The sequence below is a fragment of the Xylaria bambusicola genome (genome assembly GCF_022495145.1).
Source record: "Xylaria bambusicola strain CBS 139988 unplaced genomic scaffold F5B22scaffold_25, whole genome shotgun sequence".
Lineage (NCBI taxonomy): Eukaryota > Fungi > Ascomycota > Sordariomycetes > Xylariales > Xylariaceae > Xylaria > Xylaria bambusicola.
The window spans coordinates 26,805-50,615 of record NW_025953578.1 but is presented as its reverse complement, the minus strand read 5'-3'; the positions used below and the strand labels follow the sequence as shown (position 1 = coordinate 50,615).

Sequence of the window (23,811 nt, the reverse complement as noted above, 5' to 3'; positions counted from 1 at the left end):
TAATGCTTTCAATAACCCGTCATGAGAAAAAAGATACACACTACCCATTTGTTGTACATGCTTTGTCGTAATGTATCATCCTGTCGCTTATTCCTGGTCTTCATATCCCTTTGGCTTCTCTAGCTTGTTGATGTCAAAATATCTTGATGTACCTACATTTGACATGGTTGTTAGTGCATGGTGATAAATGTAAGACACTTTAGAGGCGACCTACAGGAATAGCCCTTCCAATCGAAGTTCTCTTTCGGATTACAGTGACAACGAAGGTCAATGCGAGTCTGCTCGCCCGTTGGGCAATGAGTAAAAGGAACATGATAATATGCAATGTCGTTGAAGAAGTGGATTTCCTCCTTCTTCAAGAGCAGACCCGCGGCGATGGAATGAACTGGTGCGTCTCCCCAACGCTCGTAAAAGAAGCCTCCGTCTTGGTCAAGAGATTCAAAGAAGTCGATATACGGTTTAGATCGCAGCCATTCAAGGTTACCGATCTCGAAATTGGACCACTGTTTCTGGATTAGCTTGTCGAACTCAAAACCAAGAGGGTACGTCGTTACATACAAAATGGCATTTGTTGTATGTTTCACCGCCATCGTCGCTGAGGAACCCCATGGAATTGCCATCGACAATATGTTCAGGGTAATTTTTAATAAACTTCTTCACACTGTCCCACAACGTTGGGATCGTCTCAACGTATTCATACAGACTCAGCACGAAGCTATACTTCTTCTTGTGCTCGGACATATATCGGAATGGATCGTAGTGGACGTCGCAGAATAATTCGATGCTTGGTTCTACACGCCAATACCACTCGTAATTCATCATCAATTCCTGACGGAAAAAGAAGCCAGACTCGAAACGGCACATGTGGCGGTAGCTAATGGAATCGCCGTAAATGATCTTGCGCTGGGCCATGTCCTCGCGGACTTTCTTTGCCTTGTCCTGATCGATATGTTCTGGAAAAGACCAATGTTCATGAGGAATCTCACCATAGTAGGTCTTACCAGAGACAAGAGAGGTAGTAACCTTTTTGAAGGTATCATCGAAAGGCTTGTCATTCAGGAAGACCCAGTCGTAGTTGTATCGGCGGTTGAACCGATCCTCAACCTGGCGGATAGATCGAGCAATATCCCACACATCACCATTCCGGGCTAGGGTGACAAAGGTGGCGTTCATACGAGGACCAGGCGCCGTTCCAAGCATATCATTCCAGCCATGATCATTTGGAGTCAGAGCCATCGCGACTTCTCCAAGATCGGGTTGTTGTTTGGGGGTGCCCGGCGGGGGTCTCGTCGAGCCTTGCATAGGGTCGGGTTCGATGTTGCTGCTGTCACTACCGGTCACCGCCGAGCCCGATTTTCCAGGACGATCTACATTATCTTTCACCCCATCTCCGAAGTCCGTACCACTTGAGCTGCTACCCGCCCCTAACGAGCTCGCCTCAGTTGATCCGCTGCCGCCATTAAGAACAGACTGCTCCTTTTCTAAAGGGTTCACTGGTTGCGTTTTACTAAGGTGGAATGCGTCGGGTTGAATGTGATAGCCCTGGTTGTTGGAAATGAAGTAGAGGACTCCAAGAAACTAGATGCGATGCAGGGTTGTTAGAGAAGTGAAAACCAGGATGACAACGGGAGAAAAGCAAAAGAAAGGTGGAAGCTCACAAAGGAGGCGAAGACAATATATCTCACGATACGCGCATTTCCAGCCGCCATGATTTACGCCGATCAATTTAGATGTGATCCTAAGCGATCGTGTCGTTGTGGGAGAAACAAAACAGTCGTCAATTATTTCGTTGCGGCAGGAAACCCGAGAGCATAAAATAAAGGAGACGCCTAGGATGACCTGACAGTGGCGGGGCGAATTGAATGGTAATCTTCTGCTTGTGGTACAGAAAATAACAAAGGGACGTCAGGACATCACATCACTGCGTCGTACGCTGGGAGACTGGACGCCTTGAACTGAATGAGCAACTTGATGCACTAGGATCTGATTCCTAGTACACACTAGGGATTGATGAAGAAAGGAAGCTATGCGATAGGAAAACACAAGCTAGAGTAAAAATCGGTAATAGATCGGCCAAGACGAATGGATGAATTGAAATGGTGAGGAATGGAAGACGAGGGGCAAAGATACGTCACGGTCTTTAAGATGCAAACTTGCGCGATGATGATACCAAGTGAGACTGGCTTGCCCGATAAAGCAAGTATAGACACGAAAACGTCGTACAGAGGCAGCGAAGAAGAGTACACCACCGGTCCACCGTACGTAGAAACAGTCTCCCAACTCTCTGGCACGCCAGGCGTGGGCGACAGGCTATGTACCTGGGCAGGAAAGATACTTAGGTGGGGAGGCTTTGCTTGAGCCTTGGATGTACGAAGTAGGTAGAAGAAAGGAAGACGAGATAATGCGAGGTGAGGTGCATCAGATGATCAGGGAAGGTAGCACAAGTAGCACTGTTGATTCTGATCAATCGGCATCGGGACGGGACGTGCGAGACAGCTGGAGATACCACGACGACGACGACGAAAAAGGGACTCGGAAGCTTCAAGATGAGCGCTGTCCCACTTGGCTTGGTCATTTATTTGTGCGACTTGGGGAGAGGCCGCCGCGTCACTTGGCCACGCACCAGCACGAAGTAGGGGCTGAGGGGGGTCGGGGGTGTAGTGTAGGTACAGCTCTGGTACAGCCGTAGAACTCAGACCCCTGTCGCCGCCCCTGTCTTAGATCCATGGAGAGCAGAACCAATTGCATCGGAGCCACTGGTGTCCCTGTAATTCCTCATATCTAAAAAGGCTCGCATATTGAGTCTTGATAGGGCCTAGGTAGCCGTTGGTCTCCTTTCGCCGAATTATATGTTATATGTAGCTGTAGGTATCATTAATTGTCATGAACTCACCTCCATATCATGAGCGTTCTGCGCCAGACGTTTTGCAAAACATATTTACAAGATAGGCAACACTACATAATAACTCTAACACCAGATTAATAAGTAATCCGTTTGAACCTAGTAGGCGTTCGCCCTTTAATTCCAAAATTTTTTTTAAAAAAAAATCACTCTTTCTTACACCAGTTTATTCTATTGTCGAAGTTGATTTTATGATAGCAACTTGGGCTTCATGATCTAATTCAAGGTTTATGAATGAAAGGAGAGATCAGAGAACGTACATCCTAGGTACATAGTATATGCATACTTAGGTAACTGTGTAGTCCATGTCACGTGCTTATTTATAGTACTTTCGGTACATACATAAGTCGTAGGCACCTAAGCACTGCATAGGTCCGCCTGCCTAAGTACCTATGTACCTAATTATGTAAAACAAGCAGGAAGGAACACTACCGAGCCACAACGAGCCACAGCAAACCCCCCCACAAAGATGATTCACGGTTGGCTTCGTTCAATTGCGCATTTGTGGAATCTCGAACGGTCCATCAGAAGCTCGCCGCCCAATCCCGCGACAAAATAGAGCTGACAGTTCGATAGCGGTCGTTTGAGTGACATATTCTTCACTCGGCAACCCGTGATTATCCCTATCTCGTTATTGCCCCGGCTTCATTCATACCTCCGTGGTGCCATCTAGCTCACGTCTTTCTCTTTACCTTATCGACCTTGCCCACATACCCACACATCATGATCAAGCATTTCCCTCGCCCCAACTGCTCTCGGACTTTCCACCTTTCCTAGCTGTAAGAGACTATTTTCTTCTCCCGATATTTTCCCCTCCATGAATGCCGACGGTGTTCTGTTTAATACCGAGGGTCTTCAGGTCTCCTTCTTTGCGCGCAGAGACTCGTTCCTGGGGTGTGCATTTATATTTCATACAGCCGAGGGGGGCAGATTGACCTAGGTACCTCTCGACCCTTTTCGCGCGCAAACCTACCTGCCCCTCCATTCTGAACAATTCCAGCCCAACGTCCTCCCATCCTCCCATCCCCATTCACTCTCCCAGAAATCAACATTACTAAGGTATCTACACTTCTGTCCTTGAACCGCATCCCTTCTCGTGTATGATTTTACTCTGAGCCAAACCTTTCAGCACAACTCTCGTATCCCGCAAACAAGATCATGTACAGCTGCAACCTGCTACTGCGCGTTGCATCTTGAATAATCGCTGACACGAATAGAATCGGTTCTTGACCATCCTTTTGACTTGCGACGTCCCGACTAGTATCTAGAGAGGATCCTTAACGCCATGTCTAACATGGGTTCGACTGCACATAATCAGTCGGCGCCTGGCTTCGGCCAGGCATACGACCCTTTCGCTGATCTCGGAGGCGACCACGACGCCACCGACGAAGCACTTGACTTTGAAGATACATACGACGGTCTTGGGGACCAGCTAGATGAGACTGATGACGCTTTCAACGATGACACCTTTGGTGATACCGGAGCGGACGGCTCTGTTGGCAAGGATTTCGACTTCTTTGGTGCCACTGCCAAAATCACCAATGCCATGGAAGAAGAGCATCAGCGCTTCAGCCTCCATCAGCAAACTTCACGAGCTCCGCGCACACAGGCTAGGCAAGACTACAATACTGGCTACGCCTACCAGCCTGCGCCGCCTGCCTCAAAACCTTCTCGGACCGGATATGAAAAGTATAAGGAGGAGCCGACTGAACTTCAAATAGACGCCTCGATATGGGGAGTTGCTCCTAAGAAACCCGTAACTCCGGCAGCTATGTCTCAGCCTCCACCAGGGCGGAAGATGATGAGCTTGGAAGAGGTCGAAGCAGCGATGCGGGCTGGAGCGAAACAAACCACTCCAGTACCACCCGTGTCGCAACCTCAATCTCAACCTCAGCTTCAATACCATGCTCAAGAGATTCAGACAGCTGCGGAACCCGCCGTTTATTCCCATCAACCTGCGCTTGATCCTATTCGTCAGCCAATCAATGGCCGGCACCAGCGAGGTTTCCAGAGCAGCGAATTTCAGCAGCCAGCCCCGGGCGTCACTCATGGGCATCCTATTACGATATTGCAGCGACCTCCAAGGCAGAGTCCATCAGCTCCTGCACCACCCTTGCCAAACCCTATATCTCAAACGCAGCAGGCATCTTCAATTGCCCCAACGCAGATTCTACAAAATCCGAATCGTTTGTCTGCCGATTCTGGTAGGGTGCCAGTCCCCATGCATCCATCCCATAAGGCCCAAAACTCGATTCCACGAGGACTCCCACAGCCTCAGCTTTCCGATTTGTCTGAGCGGGAGAAAGCTGCTTTTGTAGAGGCTGAGGCGCGGCGTGCTAAGCGTAATCATAAGATTCACCTTATGTCCGGCAATAACGGTCTCATGACCCCTCAAGATAAAAGCTTCATTACGAGGATCCAGCTCCAACAATTGGTGTCTGCTACAGGAGATCCGAGCGAACAGGGCAACGAGGCCGCTCTAGCTGAGGACTTCTACTACCAGGTTCTGAGCTCTCTAAGAGCTGGGCAACGACCTAATCCTAACCAGCCGCTCAACAATTTCGCACAGACATATCTATTCCAGACTGGTACCCGTCGAGGTGGGCCGAGACAACATGGCCCTCAAAATCACGTACAACGCATGGAGCAACAGGTACAACGTGCTGTTGAGGCTGCAAAAAATAAGCCCAAGAATAAGCAGCTGGTAATTGAAGGCAGCCTAGGGAAGATTTCTTTTAGTAATGCCAAAACGCCGAAGCCTCTGCTGAATATCAAGCGAACGGAAAGTGCACCAGACACCAACCGACCAGCCAGCAGCCAACGAACACAGCACCCTAGCAAAGGCCATGAGAAGAAGGACACGCTTCGCGATATCGAAAACGTTTATCTTACGCTCATGAAAATGGAAGATCTCACTCGTAGTATGCCACCATCCACCGGGCCGACTGATCAAAGCATTGCCGATAAGCAGGACGAGTTTAATCAGTTAAATGACCAGCTATGGAACTATCTTAGGGTTCACGAACCTATTAGCAGTACATCAGTGCATCCTTTCATTAGTTTTATATCGTATCCGAAGGGCAAGAGAGCCGTCCCTCGCGTCTTCCGCTACCTTACCCACACCCAACGTACCACAATCTTGACTATGATTGTCATCCATCTTGATCAGCTTGATGTTGTTCGAGGTGCCCAGGTGCAAACCGGAGAGCCGATTTCCCTCGACGCCGCCACCAGGGAGCGCATAGAGCTATTCTCCTTGGCTGTTATGCCAAGTTTATTCCAGCTTTTAAACGAATCCGATCTTGATATCGTTACTGGTGTTCTGGGATTGATCACACAAAACCTGAATGTGGATCTAGTTGCACGGACTCGTATTGGCGTGTCAATGCTGACCATGATCCTAAGTCGCGCGGAACTCATCAAACAAGCAGGTCAAGCAAACGAACAAAGCTGGCAACAGTGGTGAGCAATTCGGACGTTTATACGTTGAGAAGCAAATTTCTGACATCAATTATAGGGTCGCTACGTTCAATCTCTTCTTCAACACGCTAGAACCTACGCTCCATAACATTTTCCCAGGTACCGTGACTTCTGGCGAGGATATCTATGTTTGGCAATTTCTTGCTGCAATAGGTATAGGTGCTAGTCCAGATGAACAGCAACGACTCGTTTTCGCCGTAAAAGATCGCGTTATGGGCACCGTTGGTTTAGCTAAAACCCTCCCTCCCGACATGGCGAAGGAACGTCTCGATAACGTCAATCTCTTCATGCGCTCCATAGGCCTTGATGTTGAATTATTGAACTAATTCACCGGGACAAGCCGGAGACGGACTCCAGATTTCTTCCATCGAATTGTCTTCCCATCACAGATTGTGTCGACCGATGAGCTTCAGAGCGTGCCATCTATTGGCTCTATTATCATTATTCTATGCTGCACAAGCTAAATCCCCAGAGGCTCAACCATGCTATGTTTATTGGGGGCTTGCGGAGTTTTCGCTATAGGGACATCATCCACCCCGCGCGTCGCAAGAACGGAATAGGCTACTTCAATTTAATAGGACTCGGATGAGTTCCTTTGGCTCTCTACTCCGAGTGGTAGAGAGTAGGTCTGGAAAGCAAGTGTACTATACCTTGGTCTTTACGAATAGACCCATATGAAATATCGTGTGTAAATAGCGTGCAAAAGGCATTGGCATTGAGGTAGCTTTAGTATTCTCATAGCGGCATCTAGTCCATGGCAATCTGAAGACCCTTTGTCTTATCTACTAGCAATTTGGACCGGACAGTACGACAGATCAACATTAACCTATCTAATGACCGACGGTGGTTCCAAGAAATCCTCTGTCTCTTTGGTGTGCATCAAGAGGAGTCCGGATTGAGTATAGCTGTCCGTCGAACGCCGTGTGGATTATCTTTGATCATTTACTACCTAGGTAGGTTCCGGTGGGACATGCGAGATTCAGAATACAGGTTTCCTTTTCTCGAAACTCTAAAACAAACTATATAGACCAGTACTCAAAGCAGTGGTCTATATCAGAAAATGTGAGTGAGGAAGTCGGAATGGATATGAACGCGAATCCGATCGAACTCTATCACCGAAGACTCAACTTACAGGATTAAAGAAGCCAGCAATGCTTTGTATCATATGAAGCTCTGTAAATAATGTAGTAACGAGTCAAGCCAAGTGACAGGCCTGATGAAAATGGTTCTTCAATTATATTTTAAAACGCCAGATGATAGTGCAGTCGCCTCCGAGAACGCCACCCAATGCAAACATGCCATCCGTCATGAGTCCACTTCCATATCCGTACCTTTAAATGCTACTGATTTTCCTTTCGCATTGGCGGTTCTCCTAGCCGCGGAGGCCGGCCCCGGCGTGGCTGGCCCTTTGCCTTTCGCTGACGCTCCTGTTGCCGTCTTACTCATGCTCCCTTCTTGCTTGATCTCAACCGTATCTTCTAGTTTCTGGCTACCCTCGGGGCCATTTTTCATGGCGCTGATGGCCTTCAAATAGTCCTCAATTTCCCACTGCGCCTGTAGCTGCTCCGAATCACTGCTGCTGCTACTGTCGATTTGGATAACATCGATTTCTTTCTCCTTCCCCTTTCCTTTACCCTTTTCTTCGTCGTTGGCTTGGTCGGCCGCGGGTTTCTTGGCATTGCGGTACACGAGGTTGTTGCTGAACACGGCCCACGACTTCGCGCTCTCATCGTCCTCGTACTGAAGACTGCTCCATGCTTCCGTCTGTACCGTGCGCAACCGGTCTGCCATTGTCTCGGTTGTCAACTCGCCGCTGCCCGAATCGGCGCTCTTGATTGACATGTGGATCGCTCGGGCACCGGCGCTAGATGTGGTTGCGGGCACGCCGTCTTTCCCGCCCATTGCGCCTGCGCCTTCGCGACGGCTTGCACGTTCCTGCTCATTCATGGCATCGATGTGGTGAAGTTGTGGACGGAGCTGGATCAGGGCGGATGCGGGGGTGAGATGCAAATGGTCTGACATGTGTCATTTAGTAAAGGACCAGCCAGCATTGGTAGGCATGAGATAGCGAGCGTCAAGATAGACCAACCTCCTTTGAATACGCCGACCATCCATTGGCATTCCGTCTCTGACTCGGGAGGGAGCTGTCCGCCCAGCGTCTTGGTCCGCAGCACTTTATCCTGGCGCACGGCCTCGCTCCAATCCATCATGTCGATGTCCCTCTCGAACTCATCCCGGCGCTTACTCGGCCGCATAGTCGAGACGCCGACACCGAATCCGCCAGCCAATCCGTGGGTGCCGCCGCTCTTGGCCGCCAGACTCTTAGCAAGCGCTCCACCCCAGCGTTGACCCTTGTCGCGGTCGTAGTCGACGAGGGCATGGCTGATGGGCACGTCAACCTCGATCATGCCAGAGCGGTTCTTTATACGCATGCCACTGATCTGGGCGTGTGGGTAGTTTATTGGGCCCTGCTGGTTCGGGTGCTGCATGATGAGCAGCTTTCGTCCTGTCGCGAGCGCGGGGTTTGCGTAGACTTTGTAGCTGGCGATGATGGGATCCGGGTCCGCAGAAGGATCTGCGGTTTTCTCGGCTTCCATGTCCGACGGACCAGAGGGCGCTACTACGCGTCCAATGTAGATGAGAAAGTAAGGAGTTGGGGGTATAATATATTATACAGCGAGGTGAAATGGAGACGCCGTGTATGCATGTGAACTGCCAACCTTGATGCATTTACATCTACCGAGCGAGCTTTAAATTTTAGCGGGGCGCTCTACCTGCATTCGTCCGGGCGCTTCCTTATCACGGATCGTAGGGCTTATCTAGACTTACTTACATGCAGACCAACCTCGAAAGCACAAGCCAAGTCAAAAGTTATGCCTGTATCATACCTACCAGTGAGTGTTACCATTTGAGCAAGATAGATCAATGTTGTTTTCAGGAGGTCGAGCTTGCACACCTCGAATTCCTCAGAGCCACGTTGAATGTCTAAATGTCTACTATGTAGATTTTTGTAGCCCATCCTGCTCCGTTATCGTTGTGTCACGTTCCACTACGAGTTCGCAAAATAAGATAAAAACACATATGTCGCTGTTCTCATTCAAGCCAAAGCTCTAAGTATGTACAAGAAAGTAGATATGTGTCAATATCTTGTAAGATACACATTCGACTCCGATCGGGGAGTAGCAAAGATGAAGACAAATGTTCATAATCTGTCATGGTCTTTTCCTCTTCTTCTCTTTTCGATCCGATCCTTGCGCTCAATCCATGATCGCAACCTCTGATCTATATTGCCGTCCACCAGTAACGGTAGAGAAAATTCTACTGGCACTGAGACCAGTACTCGCCGGATTTGACACAAGTATAGGGAGATTGACATTCAGTTGGGCCTGTGTAGCCGATGCCACCGCACTGCAGTTTTCAAGTCAGATTGTGTTCATTCATTGTACCGCTACTCTAGTAGAGATTTATGTGTGTATGAAGAGAATCAAGAGTGGCCCTTACCTGACCCCATTGGGGAATAGTACCAGTGGCGGTTGAAGAGGGCGCGGAGGATGTAGTGGTTCCAGTGGGTATGACCGTCGAGTTTCCTGGCATTGAGGTCGGAATGCCAGAGGAAGTAGTGGTCGACGTAGGCGCGGCGGTAGTGGAGGACGACGGTGGGTTGTCGCCACCACTACCACCACCGCAAGGTGAACCGGTGTCAAGGATTTTGCGAACCTGCTGAGCGTAGTTGCAGTTGTCGTTGACATTGCTGTCAGAGAAGCCAGCGCTCCACATCATGACACCCCCAAAACGAGACCCGCCCTTGACACCCTCGACGATCTCCGCGAGCTGGTCGGGGCTCGCGTAATAGGTCTCGCCGGTAGGACTGCCGTTGGCGCCGAGGGGAGCAGCGGGGACACCAACGAAGATCTTGGCATCAGCTGAGGGTGTGCCGGCTGTGTACTCTAGCCATTCATCGTAGTTAAATGGTGCGTTGCCGTTGATTGGTAGGGCGCACGGGTAGCTGTCAGATCCAAGAGTCAGTAACTACCGAAACACAGATATCCAGGGTGCCGGTTCAGCGGAAGAGAGCTTACGTGTAGTTGTTGTTGTTATAGAATTGAGGCCAGATATAATCGAATTGTGCGTTATCAATTATAACGCCCATGTTTGGCTCAGGGATAGGACACTGCGGTGCACCTGTAATATAGTATGTATTGCCCGAGTCCGAGGCGAATTTCTCCCTCAGCGTAGAAATCATATCCGGGTAATATTCACTGCCCCTGTTCGATTCCAAGTCAAAATCAAATCCGTTGACGAAAGCATCACCGAACGGCCGTTGAACGTCCGTGTTACCGGAGTTGCCATATGCATCCCATAGGTAGCTACCAATTTTTTTAGCTTCGTCTGCCGATGACAATGAGTACGCCCCGGAAGCGCCACCAAGAGAAAGAATGATTGTGACACCGTTGCCCTGGCATGTCTTAATGGCTGACGTAAGGTCGTCGCAGTTCTGGCCCTCTCCTGAATTGCTGATGAAGCAAGACTGGCCGATTGTGCCTGAAGGGATAGTGTTTCCATTGCCCCATTGGTAGAGGAAAGACAGCACTAGAATATCGATACCTGCGTCTTTTGTGCAATAGGCCGAGAGATCATTGTTCTCAATAGTACCTCCTCCGTTCTGTCCCCAGTACACAACGTTTAAACCGCTCGAGCTTTGTCGAGTCTTGAGAGAAGTGTTAAGAAGAGAAGTAGGCAGGGCCGTCGCGGCACCGGCAAGGAGACCGACGCCAGCGGAGACCTTGGTGAAATGCATGCTTATATAGAATAAAGAATGGTGCTATCAAAGCTAAAGAATGTATGTGCCTGAATGATAGGCTATGTGTGTAAAGGAATGGTAGGCGACTGTTAGTCCGGAATGCCCAAGTCGAAGCGTGGTGAGCCCAAGAACGAGGCAGACATTATTACCGTGGCATCGCGACATATTTGTAGTTCCTGGGGAGGGCCGATCTTGGGAGTCCTCAGGACTTGCAAAGCACTACCATCCTTACGACCCTCGGTGGCTGTCAAAGACAGTGTACGCCTCGTGGGAGCCGAGACACGTTACATGCCAACGCAAAAGGCAAGTGAGCCAGCTTAATTTAGAGGGGACCACTACGGAGTACATCAGGAACACCTACTAACATGTACCGCTTTAATGGCTACATGCCGGGAGTAGGTAGGCTCAGGCGAGACATACTCTAGGATAACCGAAGATGGGCTGGGCTCGTGGCGAGTGCCGAATTGTAGATGGCAGGTATGTGCGTAGGTATGAGTCTGCCTACACCACATCCAGCTCCAGGATAGGGGTCGGCGCTATATCGGAAAAGGGAGTTGTCTTTGATCCTTCTCCGATGGCAAAGACTCATGCGCGGCCTGAAGAAGCAGTTGCCGTATCTCACGTATCCCACGCACCTCGCGGAGCAATGGATCGGCCCCCATCTCTTCAATGCAGCACCAATCTAGTGTAAGTACATACTTGGTAGGGCGCGCGCCATCGCCAAACCTCAGCTCGCTATTCGTGAGCGAGTGAGGTGGTGTGACGACGTATGCTCAAAAGGGCTGCTGCGAGCCATAGTGGAGTTGTCAGATGATAAAAGGGGGCTCAAATGGACGCCACAGTTGGCTTTGGGTGGCTATTTATAAGAGCTTATTCGTTTCAACTTAAACACTCCTCCGCAGTCGACGTATCCTGCAACGGTGGAGACGGTCCTTTTCGGAAGGTGTCAAAATCTTCAATGCAATCATGGCGCACGCTACAGCAGGTTAGACAGGAATGTCTTGGTACCTGCATAAATGATCAGCGAATAGGATCCGGTGATGGCGGACATACACGTTAATTGGCCAAAGGATCTGCGGTCGACGGTCATCGTAGGGCGATTTGGGAAGGGTCTTCCCCGATATTGTTTCGCCCAATTGCAAATCGACGACCGGTACGCTGCCGAGTTGACTGTGCCTAGGTAGGCAAGCTGAGGTGAGAATGAACTTGGCAGCTGACAATCTAAGTAGGAGATGGAGAGCCTCTACAATACTGTGTAGATATCCCGAATGATTCTGACATGGGACAGATGGTATGCGATGCTGCCGATAGATAGATAGATACCTAGATATATTTGTGCTGATGTTATCAGTAGACCTTGATGTTGGCTCTGTCTACATACCGGTAGTCCAGAGTCGAAGTTGTCTGCCCAATGGTATCGTCGAGGCATACCTACACCACATGTGATGTAACCATGCGATGTTACCAGCATCGCGTCATTATGCCAAGTTATGCCAAGATTCCTGTGATGAACGGTTACACCATCTCAATGCCAGGCACCTTTCACAAGTGCCGACCGATATACCTACCTAGATTAAGTACGCTCCGTGTGCAGAGACCGCTGCCCGGCAGCCCTTCGCCTTCCTCTTGTCTGGAGCTTGTGTCCACCGCCGTAAGCACTATCGTGGTCACTCCGCTTCCAATGCTGAGTACCCTCGGTACCTACCAGGCCGAGCAGGCCATGTGCGACCTCTACCCGGATAACTGGGCTTTGAAGGTCATAATACTGTTGAAGATCGGCTCAAAGGTGATCTCCAGACCTACAGTTCTCCACTATCCGCTTCGCCGATCCCTCTTGTGAGAAAACGGTCCGTTTTGAGCAAACTTGAAACACAGCTCCCTAAGTCTACTTACTACTACTACTCAAAAGAGCTACATCTCTATACTTACGCTTGGTCCGATGCACTCTAATACTAGGACATGTGCACGCGCAGATACATCACCTGCATTAGGGGCGGTTAATTGGGCTTGTCACGCTGAGTAGCGCTGAGTCGCTGACTCCGTCTAATTCCTACTGGGGTCAAAGCATGCTGAAGGCTGAAGGATGCGAAAGTGATCCTGGTATTCCCATCAAGTCTCTGCGGCATACTGCAGGTTCAAGCCAGAACAGGTTACGGCGAGGCCAAGCTTTTGGCTACCTTACTTAGCCTACAGCTACGCGCTTCGTCTACGTCTAGGAGGAGGTATTCATTTATAGCCATGTTCACTTCTACAAACAAAATTGTTAACTCCCTGATTTGCGAGGTTGGACTGGGTCGCTGTCCCGAAAAGCTATCATCAAATAGCACACATAGCGTCGATGAGACGCCCGCTCCAGGCACCACCATAGGAATCCTTGCTATCAGCATACTCTACAAGACCAGAGTGCTAACAGCCCAAATGTGCTTCATCCTCCATGTATTCAGCTAGTTCCGGCGTCCTTTTGAGAATAGCTACTGTCGACTATGAAGATGATGAGGTAGATTTGATATCGCCCAGTATCTCGTCAACCCTCCGAGCTTTCAGTTTAGGTATTCCATAAATGCGAGAATCTGGTCTCATGTGTAGATGCGATGCGGAGTATTGAAAACATGATTAGACATCCGCCGGACAAGGCATAAGTCTTTATCAGGAGACGTGTTGCTTTCCAAGGTCGTGTCCCTTGACAACTTGTGAAAACGGTAAGACCGATTAGGTCAACTGACTGTGGATTTAAGGCTAAAACTCGAAGGATCGATGCCATCAATCAATAATTATGCTATGAGGAGCGTATGCGCTTCGAGCATTCTGAGTAGGCACGACATCGAACTCACAGATTATCTAGTTAGCCTAGAATATTTAATATCGTGCGACGGCTAGACTATAGTTTACGCTGAAGACAGCGAACCATAAACCACCCAGGAGTTGAGACTGCTGCCTGTCGTGAAGTTGTTCTGCGATTATCTAAATCCGAATTTCCTGCGAAGCTCTACCACACATGATGAATATCCAAATCGGCTGGTGGGCTCGTCAACTGAAATCTACTTTTGTGCGAAATACTTTGACTGTGCTCGTCACCAATTGTTCGATGACCTAGGTAAGCCTAGCTATCTAGTCTGGTGCAATATTAATGGGAAGGGGTTACGGTTCCTTTATCTCCTCGCGAAAGTCTGATCTCCCAGTATACTCTAACTGTTCACACATTGTAGGCAGTGTTGGTGTTATAGCTTCATTAAACAGAGTAGCGATTTGGTGGGTTATGTGAGGAGTCTTGGGTCGTTAAACTAGAACACTTATGTGTAAAGACGGCCTTCGACGGTCTCTTAATAACGAGGTCCGACGTCTGTCACTGGCAAACAAGAGGTGGTCTTTTGAGAAGGAATAGCAAATAGGAATGATCTCTTCTTGAGTGTTAAACACCTTGCTACTTCGTGTAGTAAATACGTGAGGGCGGAGCCCAGCGAGACTATGCGAAGAGTCAAAGGACTTGAAAATTTAGTCGAGATGTATAACAAGGGCATAGATACTGGGCTTGGAATTTGTGTGATTCAGATTATAATGAACAACTAGGGCTGCATGAGTCCTTGACCAACCAACTCCTTCTTGGCTGTTGGTGGCTTGAGTCGACTCTATATACAACGGGTCTGCCAGCCTAGAGTGTCTAGGTCTCTGGGATCTGTTTCAAGGAGCGAAGTCTGTATAACCTCACTTTCCAATGTTGCCCAATATTGCCAGCATGTCTCTGTAAGATCATGAGCAGCCTGCGATGGCCTTTCGTACGGCCGAAGTCCAAGGCGAACTGCATATTCAGCTGTCACAGCGTTCGTGCGTGTGACCAGATGAGCCTCGAGTCAGCAACCCCAAGTGGACATGAGGAGCATCGTCCCTTGATTATCCCTCGAATAGCCCACATATACTAGGGTGCTTGATGATTTGCTCTAGCGTAAGGCAAACATGAGATTTTGACCTGCACACGCGAGGACAACCAAAAATTTAGTATAAGGATGGAAGGGATAAGTAGGTAGCACTTGTTGAGGTTACTCCAACAGACCAAGGGATATAATAACTCTTAGTTATAGTCAGATATTCCCAACTATGTAGAGAAATCCGATGGCCGAGGGCCATATGGCTGACTTTGTCGAGACCCTTTGCCACACCGCCAGCGACCTCGTCTCTATAAGAATGGGCAAGGGTGACTAGGTCCTGCTGTATTAGAGAATGTTGCGGGATTGTAGTGCTAAGTCTGTTTTGTACGGGACTGATCCTTGTACATATGACCCGGTAAAAGCGAGTCAAATCTATTTCTGGCCTATTATATTTGCTGAATCTCTGATGTTTGCCCTTCCTGTTTGCTGTTTGATGGTCTCGGGAGCTCTGTGTCATCTGTGTAGTAAATCTTTGGAATGTTTATCGCGATGATCCCTCTTTACAGCCTCCCGCTTCCACAAACCCCCAAGAACGAGGATACTAGCATAAAGCCATGAGGTTTGAACTGTGACAATGTAAGGCTTCTGTAAGGAGCTTACAAACCTGACTATCTACACCAACTGATTTTGCATACACCATACAACTTGATGCAAAGGGAGCGTTAGTAGATTATGACCGTAATTTGGATCTTGGGCTGTGGTTTTCCCACAACCCCAGATTCGTTGCTATGCCTTCAATTCAATTCGTGCTTTGTTGATATATGTCCTGCTGCAATGTCACATTCTCTCTACCAACTGATCAAAGGATTTGATTCATCACGTTTCAATCTCAGTATTCTCTATTCACGTACATGACCAAATGGAGTCGATTCCACCCGTCTCGGCTGATCTCACAGAGACCATGCAACCTAATTTGTATGCGTCCTCAACTGTACCCTATACGATTGCCCTCACGTGCACTGCCCTCCGACTCTGGTGCCGTTGGATGAATAGAGCTGGGCTGTGGCTTGACGACTGGCTCATTCTCATTGCACTTGTATGTAGCTGGCGCCGACGTGCGAAAACAAACTAATAAAGTTCAACACAGGCATCCGCAACCGGATTATCTGCTGATCTTTTGTGGTGTACGGTAACCGGAATTGCGCATCGAAATCCAATCCACTAACTGAGACAGGGATACCTCGTGGTCTTGGAAAGCATGTGCAAGCCTTCGGTCCTGAGGTCCAAGAAGATTGGGCTATCGGGCTTTTTACTGCGGAGCTCACTTACACCGGTGTAATCGTATTCGTGAAGTTCTCAATTCTCGCACTATACTGGCGCATTTTCAATAAGAACAGCAGCATAAGACTTCCTATTGCAATTTTGACCGGCACAGTTGCCGCGTGGGGAATAGCTGTAGTAAGTCTACGACACTTATCACTCTGGCCGAGTTGACAATTCAGACAAGTCAGATGCTAATCTAACATCGGGCTAGTTTCTACTTACTGTTTTACAATGCATCCCAATTCGCGGTTTCTGGGACAAGACCATCAATGCTTCTTGTAATGTTGATAGCCATACATTCTTATTTGCAATATCTATCCCGAACATCCTAACTGATGCGATTCTTTTGGTTTTACCGGTCCCCCACGTGGTAAAACTTCACGCCTCGAAAAGCCAAAAGCGCGGCCTGATAACGATGTTTCTCTTGGGGGGATTGTAAGTTGACAATTATAGTCAAACATATGTCTTTGGTTGCTAAGGTTATATAGTGTCTGTATCGCCTCTATCTTACGTCTTGTAGCGGTGTTGACACAACCTACTGGGCCAGATTTCACCTGGAATGCGAACAACGTAGCTGTTTGGGCCGTTGTAGAGGCTGACTTCGCTATCATATCCGGTAAGACTACGCGTCTATCCGTCTCTAAATGCGAATATGGGACATTGACTTACCGCTCATAGCATGCCTGCCAACATTACGACCATTCTGGCTAGCTATACGACCAAAGCAATTACTGACTGCTCAGTCCGTACCCTTGTCATCAGACCCAAGTTCCAAAAGCCGGTATGATAGCCGCGCTCCCCAGGCTTGGGGTGCCTCAGTCCTCGAATGTACAGTGTTTGGCGGACAAGACGATCGACCTTCTGCTGGCTCGAATAGCACCGGTATAGTGAGGGACAATCTGAGGCATGGTCTTACACCTAACTCTCGTCAATCAAAGACGACTATACAGGTTCCGCTAGTAGGTATTGAGTCTCAGAACGACAAGGCGCATAGGGGTATTAGAGTTCAGAGCAGTTGGAAGGTGGAGTATGCATAGTGTGTAGGTGGAAGTTCTATTTCAAGGAGAATTACAGTCTCGTGGCGACCCGTGTCTCTGCCCCAGGCTCCGGTCACGGCCTAGCATCGGGTAGGTAGATGCGATGTCCGACTCGAATACTCGTATCGCTGTGCAGGGCCAGCAACCGACTTAGTATCTACGTAGTACCTAGGTAGTGTAATTGTCAAAGGATAGAGAAGTGGCTAGAGCTAAATATCGTCAAGCTGATTGTTGAGTCAGCATGGCGGGTGCCAGCCACTGTTCTGTTTCATCCCAGCCACCTGAAATTCCAGGTTTGCTTGAACAAACCCCTCTTCTCATCATCACGTGACTACCCGTGCCTACCTTATCCTCTATGGTCCGCTAATCGCGTCTCCTCCGAGATTCACGTTGAACACCACATTCAAATGACTTCCTTATATGCACCCTAAATCTCCTTGTCGCCTTATCTGGATGCATCATTGTCGTCGTTATTTTGCATTCAAAAGGCTCGGCCTAAGGTATCCGCCTCCTCGCGGGTGATCGCGCACGTCCGCTCAAGGCCACATGGCGAGTGTGAGCCGTCATTTGCAACCAGAACCATCTTCGTACTGGCTTCTACCCATCGCCTACGGCCGATGGAAGACCCAGGGTTCTGGTAAGGGGTTGGGTTGTTGAAGTGCTTGGCATGAATTCACTCGGCTGCCTGTCTGCGATGACTGTTGTCGCCTCGTTCGGTGTGGCTGGGCAAGGCGTGCGGGGACGATGCCCTCTCTATCCCCTTTCTCCTTGTCTCTCTTGCTGTTCCCATTATTCGGTTCCATCCGATATGGAGTCAAGGCTGCTCCTCTGCCAGAAGCCTGGGAGGGTGGGATTCTCTGACCGTATCGCCGGCAACAGAGGGGCATTAGTTTTCATCTTTTTATTACTGACTAGGAATGTTTCTGCCAGCTAACATTATATAGGTGATATCGTGTAATGTCGTCAACGGCATCCGATGCCGATTCCGATGCAGGCCCAGTCATCATTCCTCCAACAACACCAACCTCCAGCCCTAATATAGATATTACGGCGCAGCCGGCTGTCGTGACATGGCATACCTCCGACGGTGAGAACCGATGCTTGTCAAACCTGAATCTAGACGTGCACTATGATGCCCGCTCCAGCAAAGCTTTCTTTAAATTACGCGCTGCTGTCGCCCTCAAATCCCACCCTCGCTCGCGCAATACTGCTGTCTTCCTCTTTATTCACCCTGAGCGCATACGCACACTTGTTCTCGAAGATTCTCCGAGCGCTCCGGAAGCGGTAGCACTCGGCCCCGAGACCGTCTGCCTGCACTTTGAATTAAATAGATTGCCGGCGCTGGTTGTGCCAAAAGAACCCCTTGCTCCCCGGAATCAAACATCGGGCAACCTGCTGGATTCCATGCGAGCAGTAGTTCAGCAAGCTATTTTTTCTGTGTACACCAAAATACCCTGCAGACTCTTACCACGGCAGCGACTATTTGCACTATGTGGCTCGGTGTCTCGCAACGAGATTAAGTCTATAACTGCCCATAGCAATGCTTCTAGTCTTTATGCTGGTGCTGGAGGGAAGATTATTGAGGGGGATAGTCTTTGTTCCGAAAATATTGTTCCTAGTGTGGGACATGAATCTGCAATCGAGCCTCCCATGGAGAACCCCCCATCTTATGAGGAGGTACTGCCTGCACCGCCGCCTGAAGGTAAGCTTACGAAGTACACAGCGCTTTCTCGTCAGTCCATATTTACTAACAGTCCAGCAGCAGGACCTAGTCTGCACAAACGACGACGACTTAGCACCCCTGGGTCTGAATCAGGAGCTCATAGACGCGTAGAACGAAAATATATTGAGGATATCTGCGCTCACATGGTAGACAGTAAACTCAGCCAGCTTAGAGACGACATGTCCAAGCAGCTCCGAACCTTGGAGAATCGTATTATAGATTACGTTGATGAGCAGCTTATCTTGCAAAGACAGGAAATCACAGAGGATCTTGGTGTCCAGACGGAAGATAAGTATTACGGACTAAAGTTGGACCTCCAGAATTATGTCCGTGAGGAGGTAGAGGAGGCTGAAGGTCGAATCTTAGATAATTTAAGTACTGCTAGCTTCTCGTTACAATTAAACTCATAGACCGCGAGTGGCTTGTTCTGGATTACCGAACAATCGAGTGATGCAACCAGAGCGTAGCTGAGACTGACCACATCTTGCGTTATGTTGCACTAGATCATGGCTGCTGATTGTACATGCATTTCGTGAACACTACAAAATCAACCAGGGTCTTGAATAAGGGAAAGGTACGGATGGCTAAGTGATCAAGAGTGTACACCTCAGCAATCAATAACCAAGAAACTTTGATACATTAGAGAGGAAACAGTTGGTCCAGCACGTATTTTATCCTTGCATAAAAAGGAGGCATCATTACAAGCTTCGGGTATCACCACCCTATTCTTGCGATCTCTCGCTTCTGTTTTTGCTGCGATAGCATCTCCTGCTTCTGTTAGATTCTTGCTAGCTTATGTGCAGTGGTGAAGGACGACATACCGTCTCCACTGTATCCTTAATGCGATACCGAATCACGAGTACCTTTTCCTTCTGGTTTAGGCGCGTCGTCCGTGCGATGGCTTGGTTCTCAACGCTCGGATTCCATTGAGGCTCTAAGATAAATACCCGCCTCGCTGCTGTAATATTGAGTCCAAAAGCGCCAGTACCTGTCGTCACTACAGATCGAAGATTGGTCAGCCAGACGATTATAGCTTTAGCAGGCAGTCTGCTTGAATTTGGGGTAGTTCTCACTATGAGGATGTCAGCATCGAATCCAAGCAACCGCCTATGAATGAAGACTTTGAAGTTTCAAAGCGCACCCACCTAAGAAGTACTCGGGCTCCAGAATCTTTGTCGAATTCGTCTAGAATTCGCTGTCTTTTTGACATAAGCGTGTCTCCGTCTATGCGCAAGTAATCAATACCTGCGTTCTTCAAGTGACGACCAACGAGATCCATTGTGTGCGTCCAGCACGAGAATACTATGCTATAACAATGCGGGTTAATATTCTAAGTAAGGGTTCTGCTACTTTGGTGCCGGGAAATTACCTCTTCAATTCTTCCATACGATCCTTGACATCTTCTACCAATGCATTCATCTTGGTGGAGAACCCTGTCTCCTTGAAGTATGCACTCCTAGCTAATGTGTCTCGATAATTTCGTTTGGGGTTGTTGACACGGGTTGGGACAGTGCCGTTTCGCAAACATTTCGCAGCATCTTTATAATGGCAACGAGGACAGGGCATCGAATCGGTAGGCTTCAAGATTTCCTCCAAGTACTCAAGGCAAGAGGTACAAAAGAAGTGGCCACAACTGTTTGTCGTCAAAATGAGCGCTGGCCTAGGTTGCTCGCAGCCGTCGCACTTCGATTCGAAGTTAGTCCCGGAGCCAGCAGCCAAAGACTCGTCCAGCTGGAGGGCGATTCTTTTCCACGAAAATGGCTTTTGATAAGTACCGTGGTTACATAGGATCCTTAGTTGCAACTGTGCTTGGAATAATCCAAACTCTCGGTGCTTATCAAACTGTCCGACCTTCTCACTCACGGATCGCTGTAGCGTCTTCAATGTGCTGTTGTATTGCCGCATTTCTTCTGGGCTAAACTGAAGTGGCCGTTCTCGTTCCTCTGTGCCTGGTAGAAGGAGAATATCCTTGTTGCGCCGAAGACAAAGCGAATCGTAGAGAAGAACAAGACGGTCCTTGACAATTTCGTCACCTTGCTCGAAGGGCAAGACGATGAATCGCCGGAATTGAGTGATATTATCGAATGGATCGGCTCGTAAGAAAGCAAACAAGGCACCGACGTCAAGCAGTCTATTTTGAATCGGTGTACCCGTGAGACACCACTACAACCGCTGGAATCAGTAATTACTCTTGCAGGTAAAAATTTTGGGAGTTCTGCATACTCCTGAGACACACTTGTGCCTCCAATTGCCAACTATGGCCTGCGGGAGAACTATAACAAGGAGAAAATGACTCTAGTGGCTACATACTCGTGATCTGGCTTGAAGCTCAAGACAGGTACTGTGAAAAGTATTTGACGGTCGTCGGATAACGTGTGCTGTGAGCCGTTAGTCAACCGAGTTCTAACAAGTTCTACAATCTTCAGATTTGGCACCTTCGTCTAGAACAATGCGATACCACCAGATCTTATGTAGTTTACTTTTCTTACTGGCGAACTCGGTGCGAAGTGTTTGATAAGTTGTGACTATCAAATCACAATCGGCAAGAACATTCAAGTCTTTCTCCCTTCCGACCCCATGGTATTTGACATGCTTCAAGCTGTCGCCTATATGTCTATTGGTGGGTTATTAGAACATCCTCCTCGGTCAGGGACAGCAAACTTACTTTCTGACCTCATTTAGCCAGTTATTTATCAGAACTGTTTTAGTGTCAGCTTTGTATTCCTGACTGAAGACTAGGGTGTCAGTCACTAACGGGCGGATGGGACAATTACCAGTGTTGCCCGAGAGTACTTTTCAATCCCAGTGCTGTGATACGCCTCGCTCTGCCTCCTTTGAGCCCATTGACGACCCTCATCTAGCGTATCGAGGAGAAGGGCCAATAGACACAGGGACTTTCCCATCCCCATTTCATCAGCTAAAATGCCGCCACCCCTTTCTTCCGGCGGCACAGTAGACCGAGTTTTCGTCACCCTGTGAATGTACCTATGGAGAGATAAGTATACATTCAGCATTTCTATCAGATTTTAGAAGAAGGTACATTTCTTTGCCTTCGCACTGAGACTTTTTCCAAAGACGATATTTCTCTGGGATATTACCGGATTCCCGCTGCTTCATGAATGTTAATGCCCGTTGTTGGTGACTTTAGTAATATCACATGTTAGCTTGATTGATAAGACCACAGTGATGGTTCACCTACTCTAGGAGTGTCGTCTGTAGCCTTCGATCGCCAGAAGTGGTTTCGAGCTCTCCGGCCCTTTGGAGGGAAATATGAACCTCGGAAACGATCTTCTGGATCCTATCCTGCTTGGTCATTTGTCCTTGTTCATCCAGGGGCCTACGCATATCATTGGCACCAGCAGAGATCTGGTTAATATCGGGGAAATGGACAACATGAGGGTTATCGTAAGGGAAATCAGTTTTGTAATTGTCTGGTCTTTGAAGCCATAGCTTCTTGACCGAGAGCTCGTCCCCAATCTTCTTCGCTGCGTCGCGCAAGCCGTATACATTGATGTCCATGCGTATTTTCCGATCAGAGGATTTGATGATTTTTCCAATTCTATCGCGAAGGACATTCGTAGAGGCAACACCTTCAAGGAAGAACGATGAATATTGTTCCATCACGGGGCTAAGCGATTCGAACATTGAGTCGCTGAGGATGCCAAGTGTGGCTCCGTCTGTAAAGGTAACAGTAAGATGATCGACTTTCCGCTCGACAGTAAAGACAAGAACTTTCTCGGCCCCAGTTGCTCGGGTCTCGTGTTGCAACTTCGAATTGAGCTTTGGCATGTTGCTCTCTGAAAGTTTGACTTCAACCTGGTATATCATACCGTAACATATGCGCTCGTCGCCTGCCATATTTCCATTCGGTGCATATTCTGGTATCGCCTCAGTAGGCTGTGAAAGACTTGATTCAGACCAATTGATAGCATCTTGTATGGCCGGAACATATGTGCTACCTATACTCTCGTCGTCGTCACCCTGCGCGGTATTGGCCTCCCAGATATGACGGAAGCAACTCTGGGGATCCTGTAACTCGGCACTTGAGTCACTCCATGCCGAGAAAGGTTAGCAAATAAGAAGATTCCGTGTAAAGTTATGACTTACTACATGGAACCTTCAGCATCGTCGCCAGCACTAGGCGTGGAAACAAACGACATGATAGCTACAGCCGGACGATTTCTACCTTCATATAGTATTATAGCTATGAATGATGAAGAATACGAGTCGACTCAACTAGCTCGACTGCGGGATTGCTCCAGCGGGTGCCTCTGCGAGGTGGTGTTGTGAATAGCTGAGAACCCCAATGCATAACAAACAGACGAGTGCCCTCATCCTTATGCGCATTTTAGACATCTCATGTCGGGTCATATGCACCGCCTGCTATACACATACACAGGGCACACAGCACCATCTGAGGAAACCAATCAGTGCGACCTTTCTTGCGATACGTATGATGCTTCGCCTCGCTCAGCTCTCTAGGATACTGGCGATGCAGCAGAAACTGCCCATTCTGGTGCGCGTACCACTTCATCTCACCCCCCCTTATAATCCCCTGTAATCCCCTGTAACTCCCTTCAAGGTTAGGTAGGTACTTACTTAGCATACCTAGGTACCCCTTCAGTCCCAGTAAGCGCGGGGGGGGGGGGGGCGGGGGGGGGGGGGGGGGGGGGGGGCGCGGG

The 23,811-nt window shown here is 48.7% G+C and overlaps 7 protein-coding genes across 7 annotated transcripts; 3 read left to right on the top strand and 4 right to left on the bottom strand.

The window, feature by feature from the left end:
• Positions 1-79: 79 nt before the first annotated feature.
• F5B22DRAFT_214674 (glycosyltransferase family 15 protein) lies at positions 80-2,037 on the bottom strand. The gene is made up of 4 exons (XM_047969716.1): positions 1,659-2,037; positions 559-1,578; positions 215-503; positions 80-152 (listed from the first exon to the last, which is right to left on the bottom strand). Exons 1-4 carry the CDS (start codon positions 1,707-1,709, stop codon positions 88-90), a joined length of 1,425 nt encoding a protein of 474 aa, XP_047830063.1. The 5' UTR covers positions 1,710-2,037; the 3' UTR covers positions 80-87.
• A 2,150-nt stretch (positions 2,038-4,187) lies between these two features.
• Positions 4,188-6,708, top strand: F5B22DRAFT_647236 (topoisomerase II-associated protein PAT1; the record flags this gene model as incomplete). The annotated part of the gene is made up of 2 exons (XM_047978841.1): positions 4,188-6,364; positions 6,420-6,708. 2 exons carry the CDS (start codon positions 4,188-4,190, stop codon positions 6,706-6,708), a joined length of 2,466 nt encoding a protein of 821 aa, XP_047830062.1.
• Positions 6,709-6,985: 277 nt separating this feature from the next.
• F5B22DRAFT_214538 (Sin-like protein conserved region-domain-containing protein) lies at positions 6,986-9,339 on the bottom strand. Its single transcript, XM_047969714.1, has 3 exons — positions 8,472-9,339; positions 7,515-8,397; positions 6,986-7,430 (listed from the first exon to the last, which is right to left on the bottom strand). Exons 1-2 carry the CDS (start codon positions 8,977-8,979, stop codon positions 7,688-7,690), a joined length of 1,218 nt encoding a protein of 405 aa, XP_047830061.1. The 5' UTR covers positions 8,980-9,339; the 3' UTR covers positions 6,986-7,430; positions 7,515-7,687.
• Positions 9,340-9,700: 361 nt separating this feature from the next.
• On the bottom strand, positions 9,701-11,554 carry F5B22DRAFT_656539 (putative endochitinase CHI2; the record flags this gene model as incomplete). Its single annotated transcript, XM_047979964.1, has 3 exons — positions 10,462-11,554; positions 9,884-10,388; positions 9,701-9,790 (listed from the first exon to the last, which is right to left on the bottom strand). The coding sequence occupies exons 1-3, from the start codon at positions 11,178-11,180 to the stop codon at positions 9,701-9,703; spliced, it is 1,314 nt and encodes a 437-aa protein (XP_047830060.1). The 5' UTR covers positions 11,181-11,554.
• Positions 11,555-15,965: 4,411 nt separating this feature from the next.
• On the top strand, positions 15,966-17,406 carry F5B22DRAFT_647233 (uncharacterized protein; the record flags this gene model as incomplete). Its single annotated transcript, XM_047978840.1, has 6 exons — positions 15,966-16,142; positions 16,194-16,230; positions 16,281-16,504; positions 16,581-16,804; positions 16,858-16,985; positions 17,048-17,406. The coding sequence occupies 6 exons, from the start codon at positions 15,966-15,968 to the stop codon at positions 17,404-17,406; spliced, it is 1,149 nt and encodes a 382-aa protein (XP_047830059.1).
• A 316-nt stretch (positions 17,407-17,722) lies between these two features.
• Positions 17,723-19,540, top strand: F5B22DRAFT_609470 (uncharacterized protein; the record flags this gene model as incomplete). Its single annotated transcript, XM_047975144.1, has 2 exons — positions 17,723-19,108; positions 19,169-19,540. Exons 1-2 carry the CDS (start codon positions 18,364-18,366, stop codon positions 19,537-19,539), a joined length of 1,116 nt encoding a protein of 371 aa, XP_047830058.1. The 5' UTR covers positions 17,723-18,363.
• Positions 19,541-19,843: 303 nt separating this feature from the next.
• F5B22DRAFT_636859 (uncharacterized protein) lies at positions 19,844-23,289 on the bottom strand (the record flags this gene model as incomplete). Its single annotated transcript, XM_047977348.1, has 11 exons — positions 19,844-19,897; positions 19,951-20,126; positions 20,234-20,436; positions 20,499-21,292; positions 21,440-21,507; positions 21,565-21,743; positions 21,795-21,828; positions 21,885-22,114; positions 22,170-22,271; positions 22,329-23,180; positions 23,237-23,289. The coding sequence occupies 11 exons, from the start codon at positions 23,287-23,289 to the stop codon at positions 19,844-19,846; spliced, it is 2,745 nt and encodes a 914-aa protein (XP_047830057.1).
• Between the last annotated feature and the right edge of the window lie 522 nt (positions 23,290-23,811).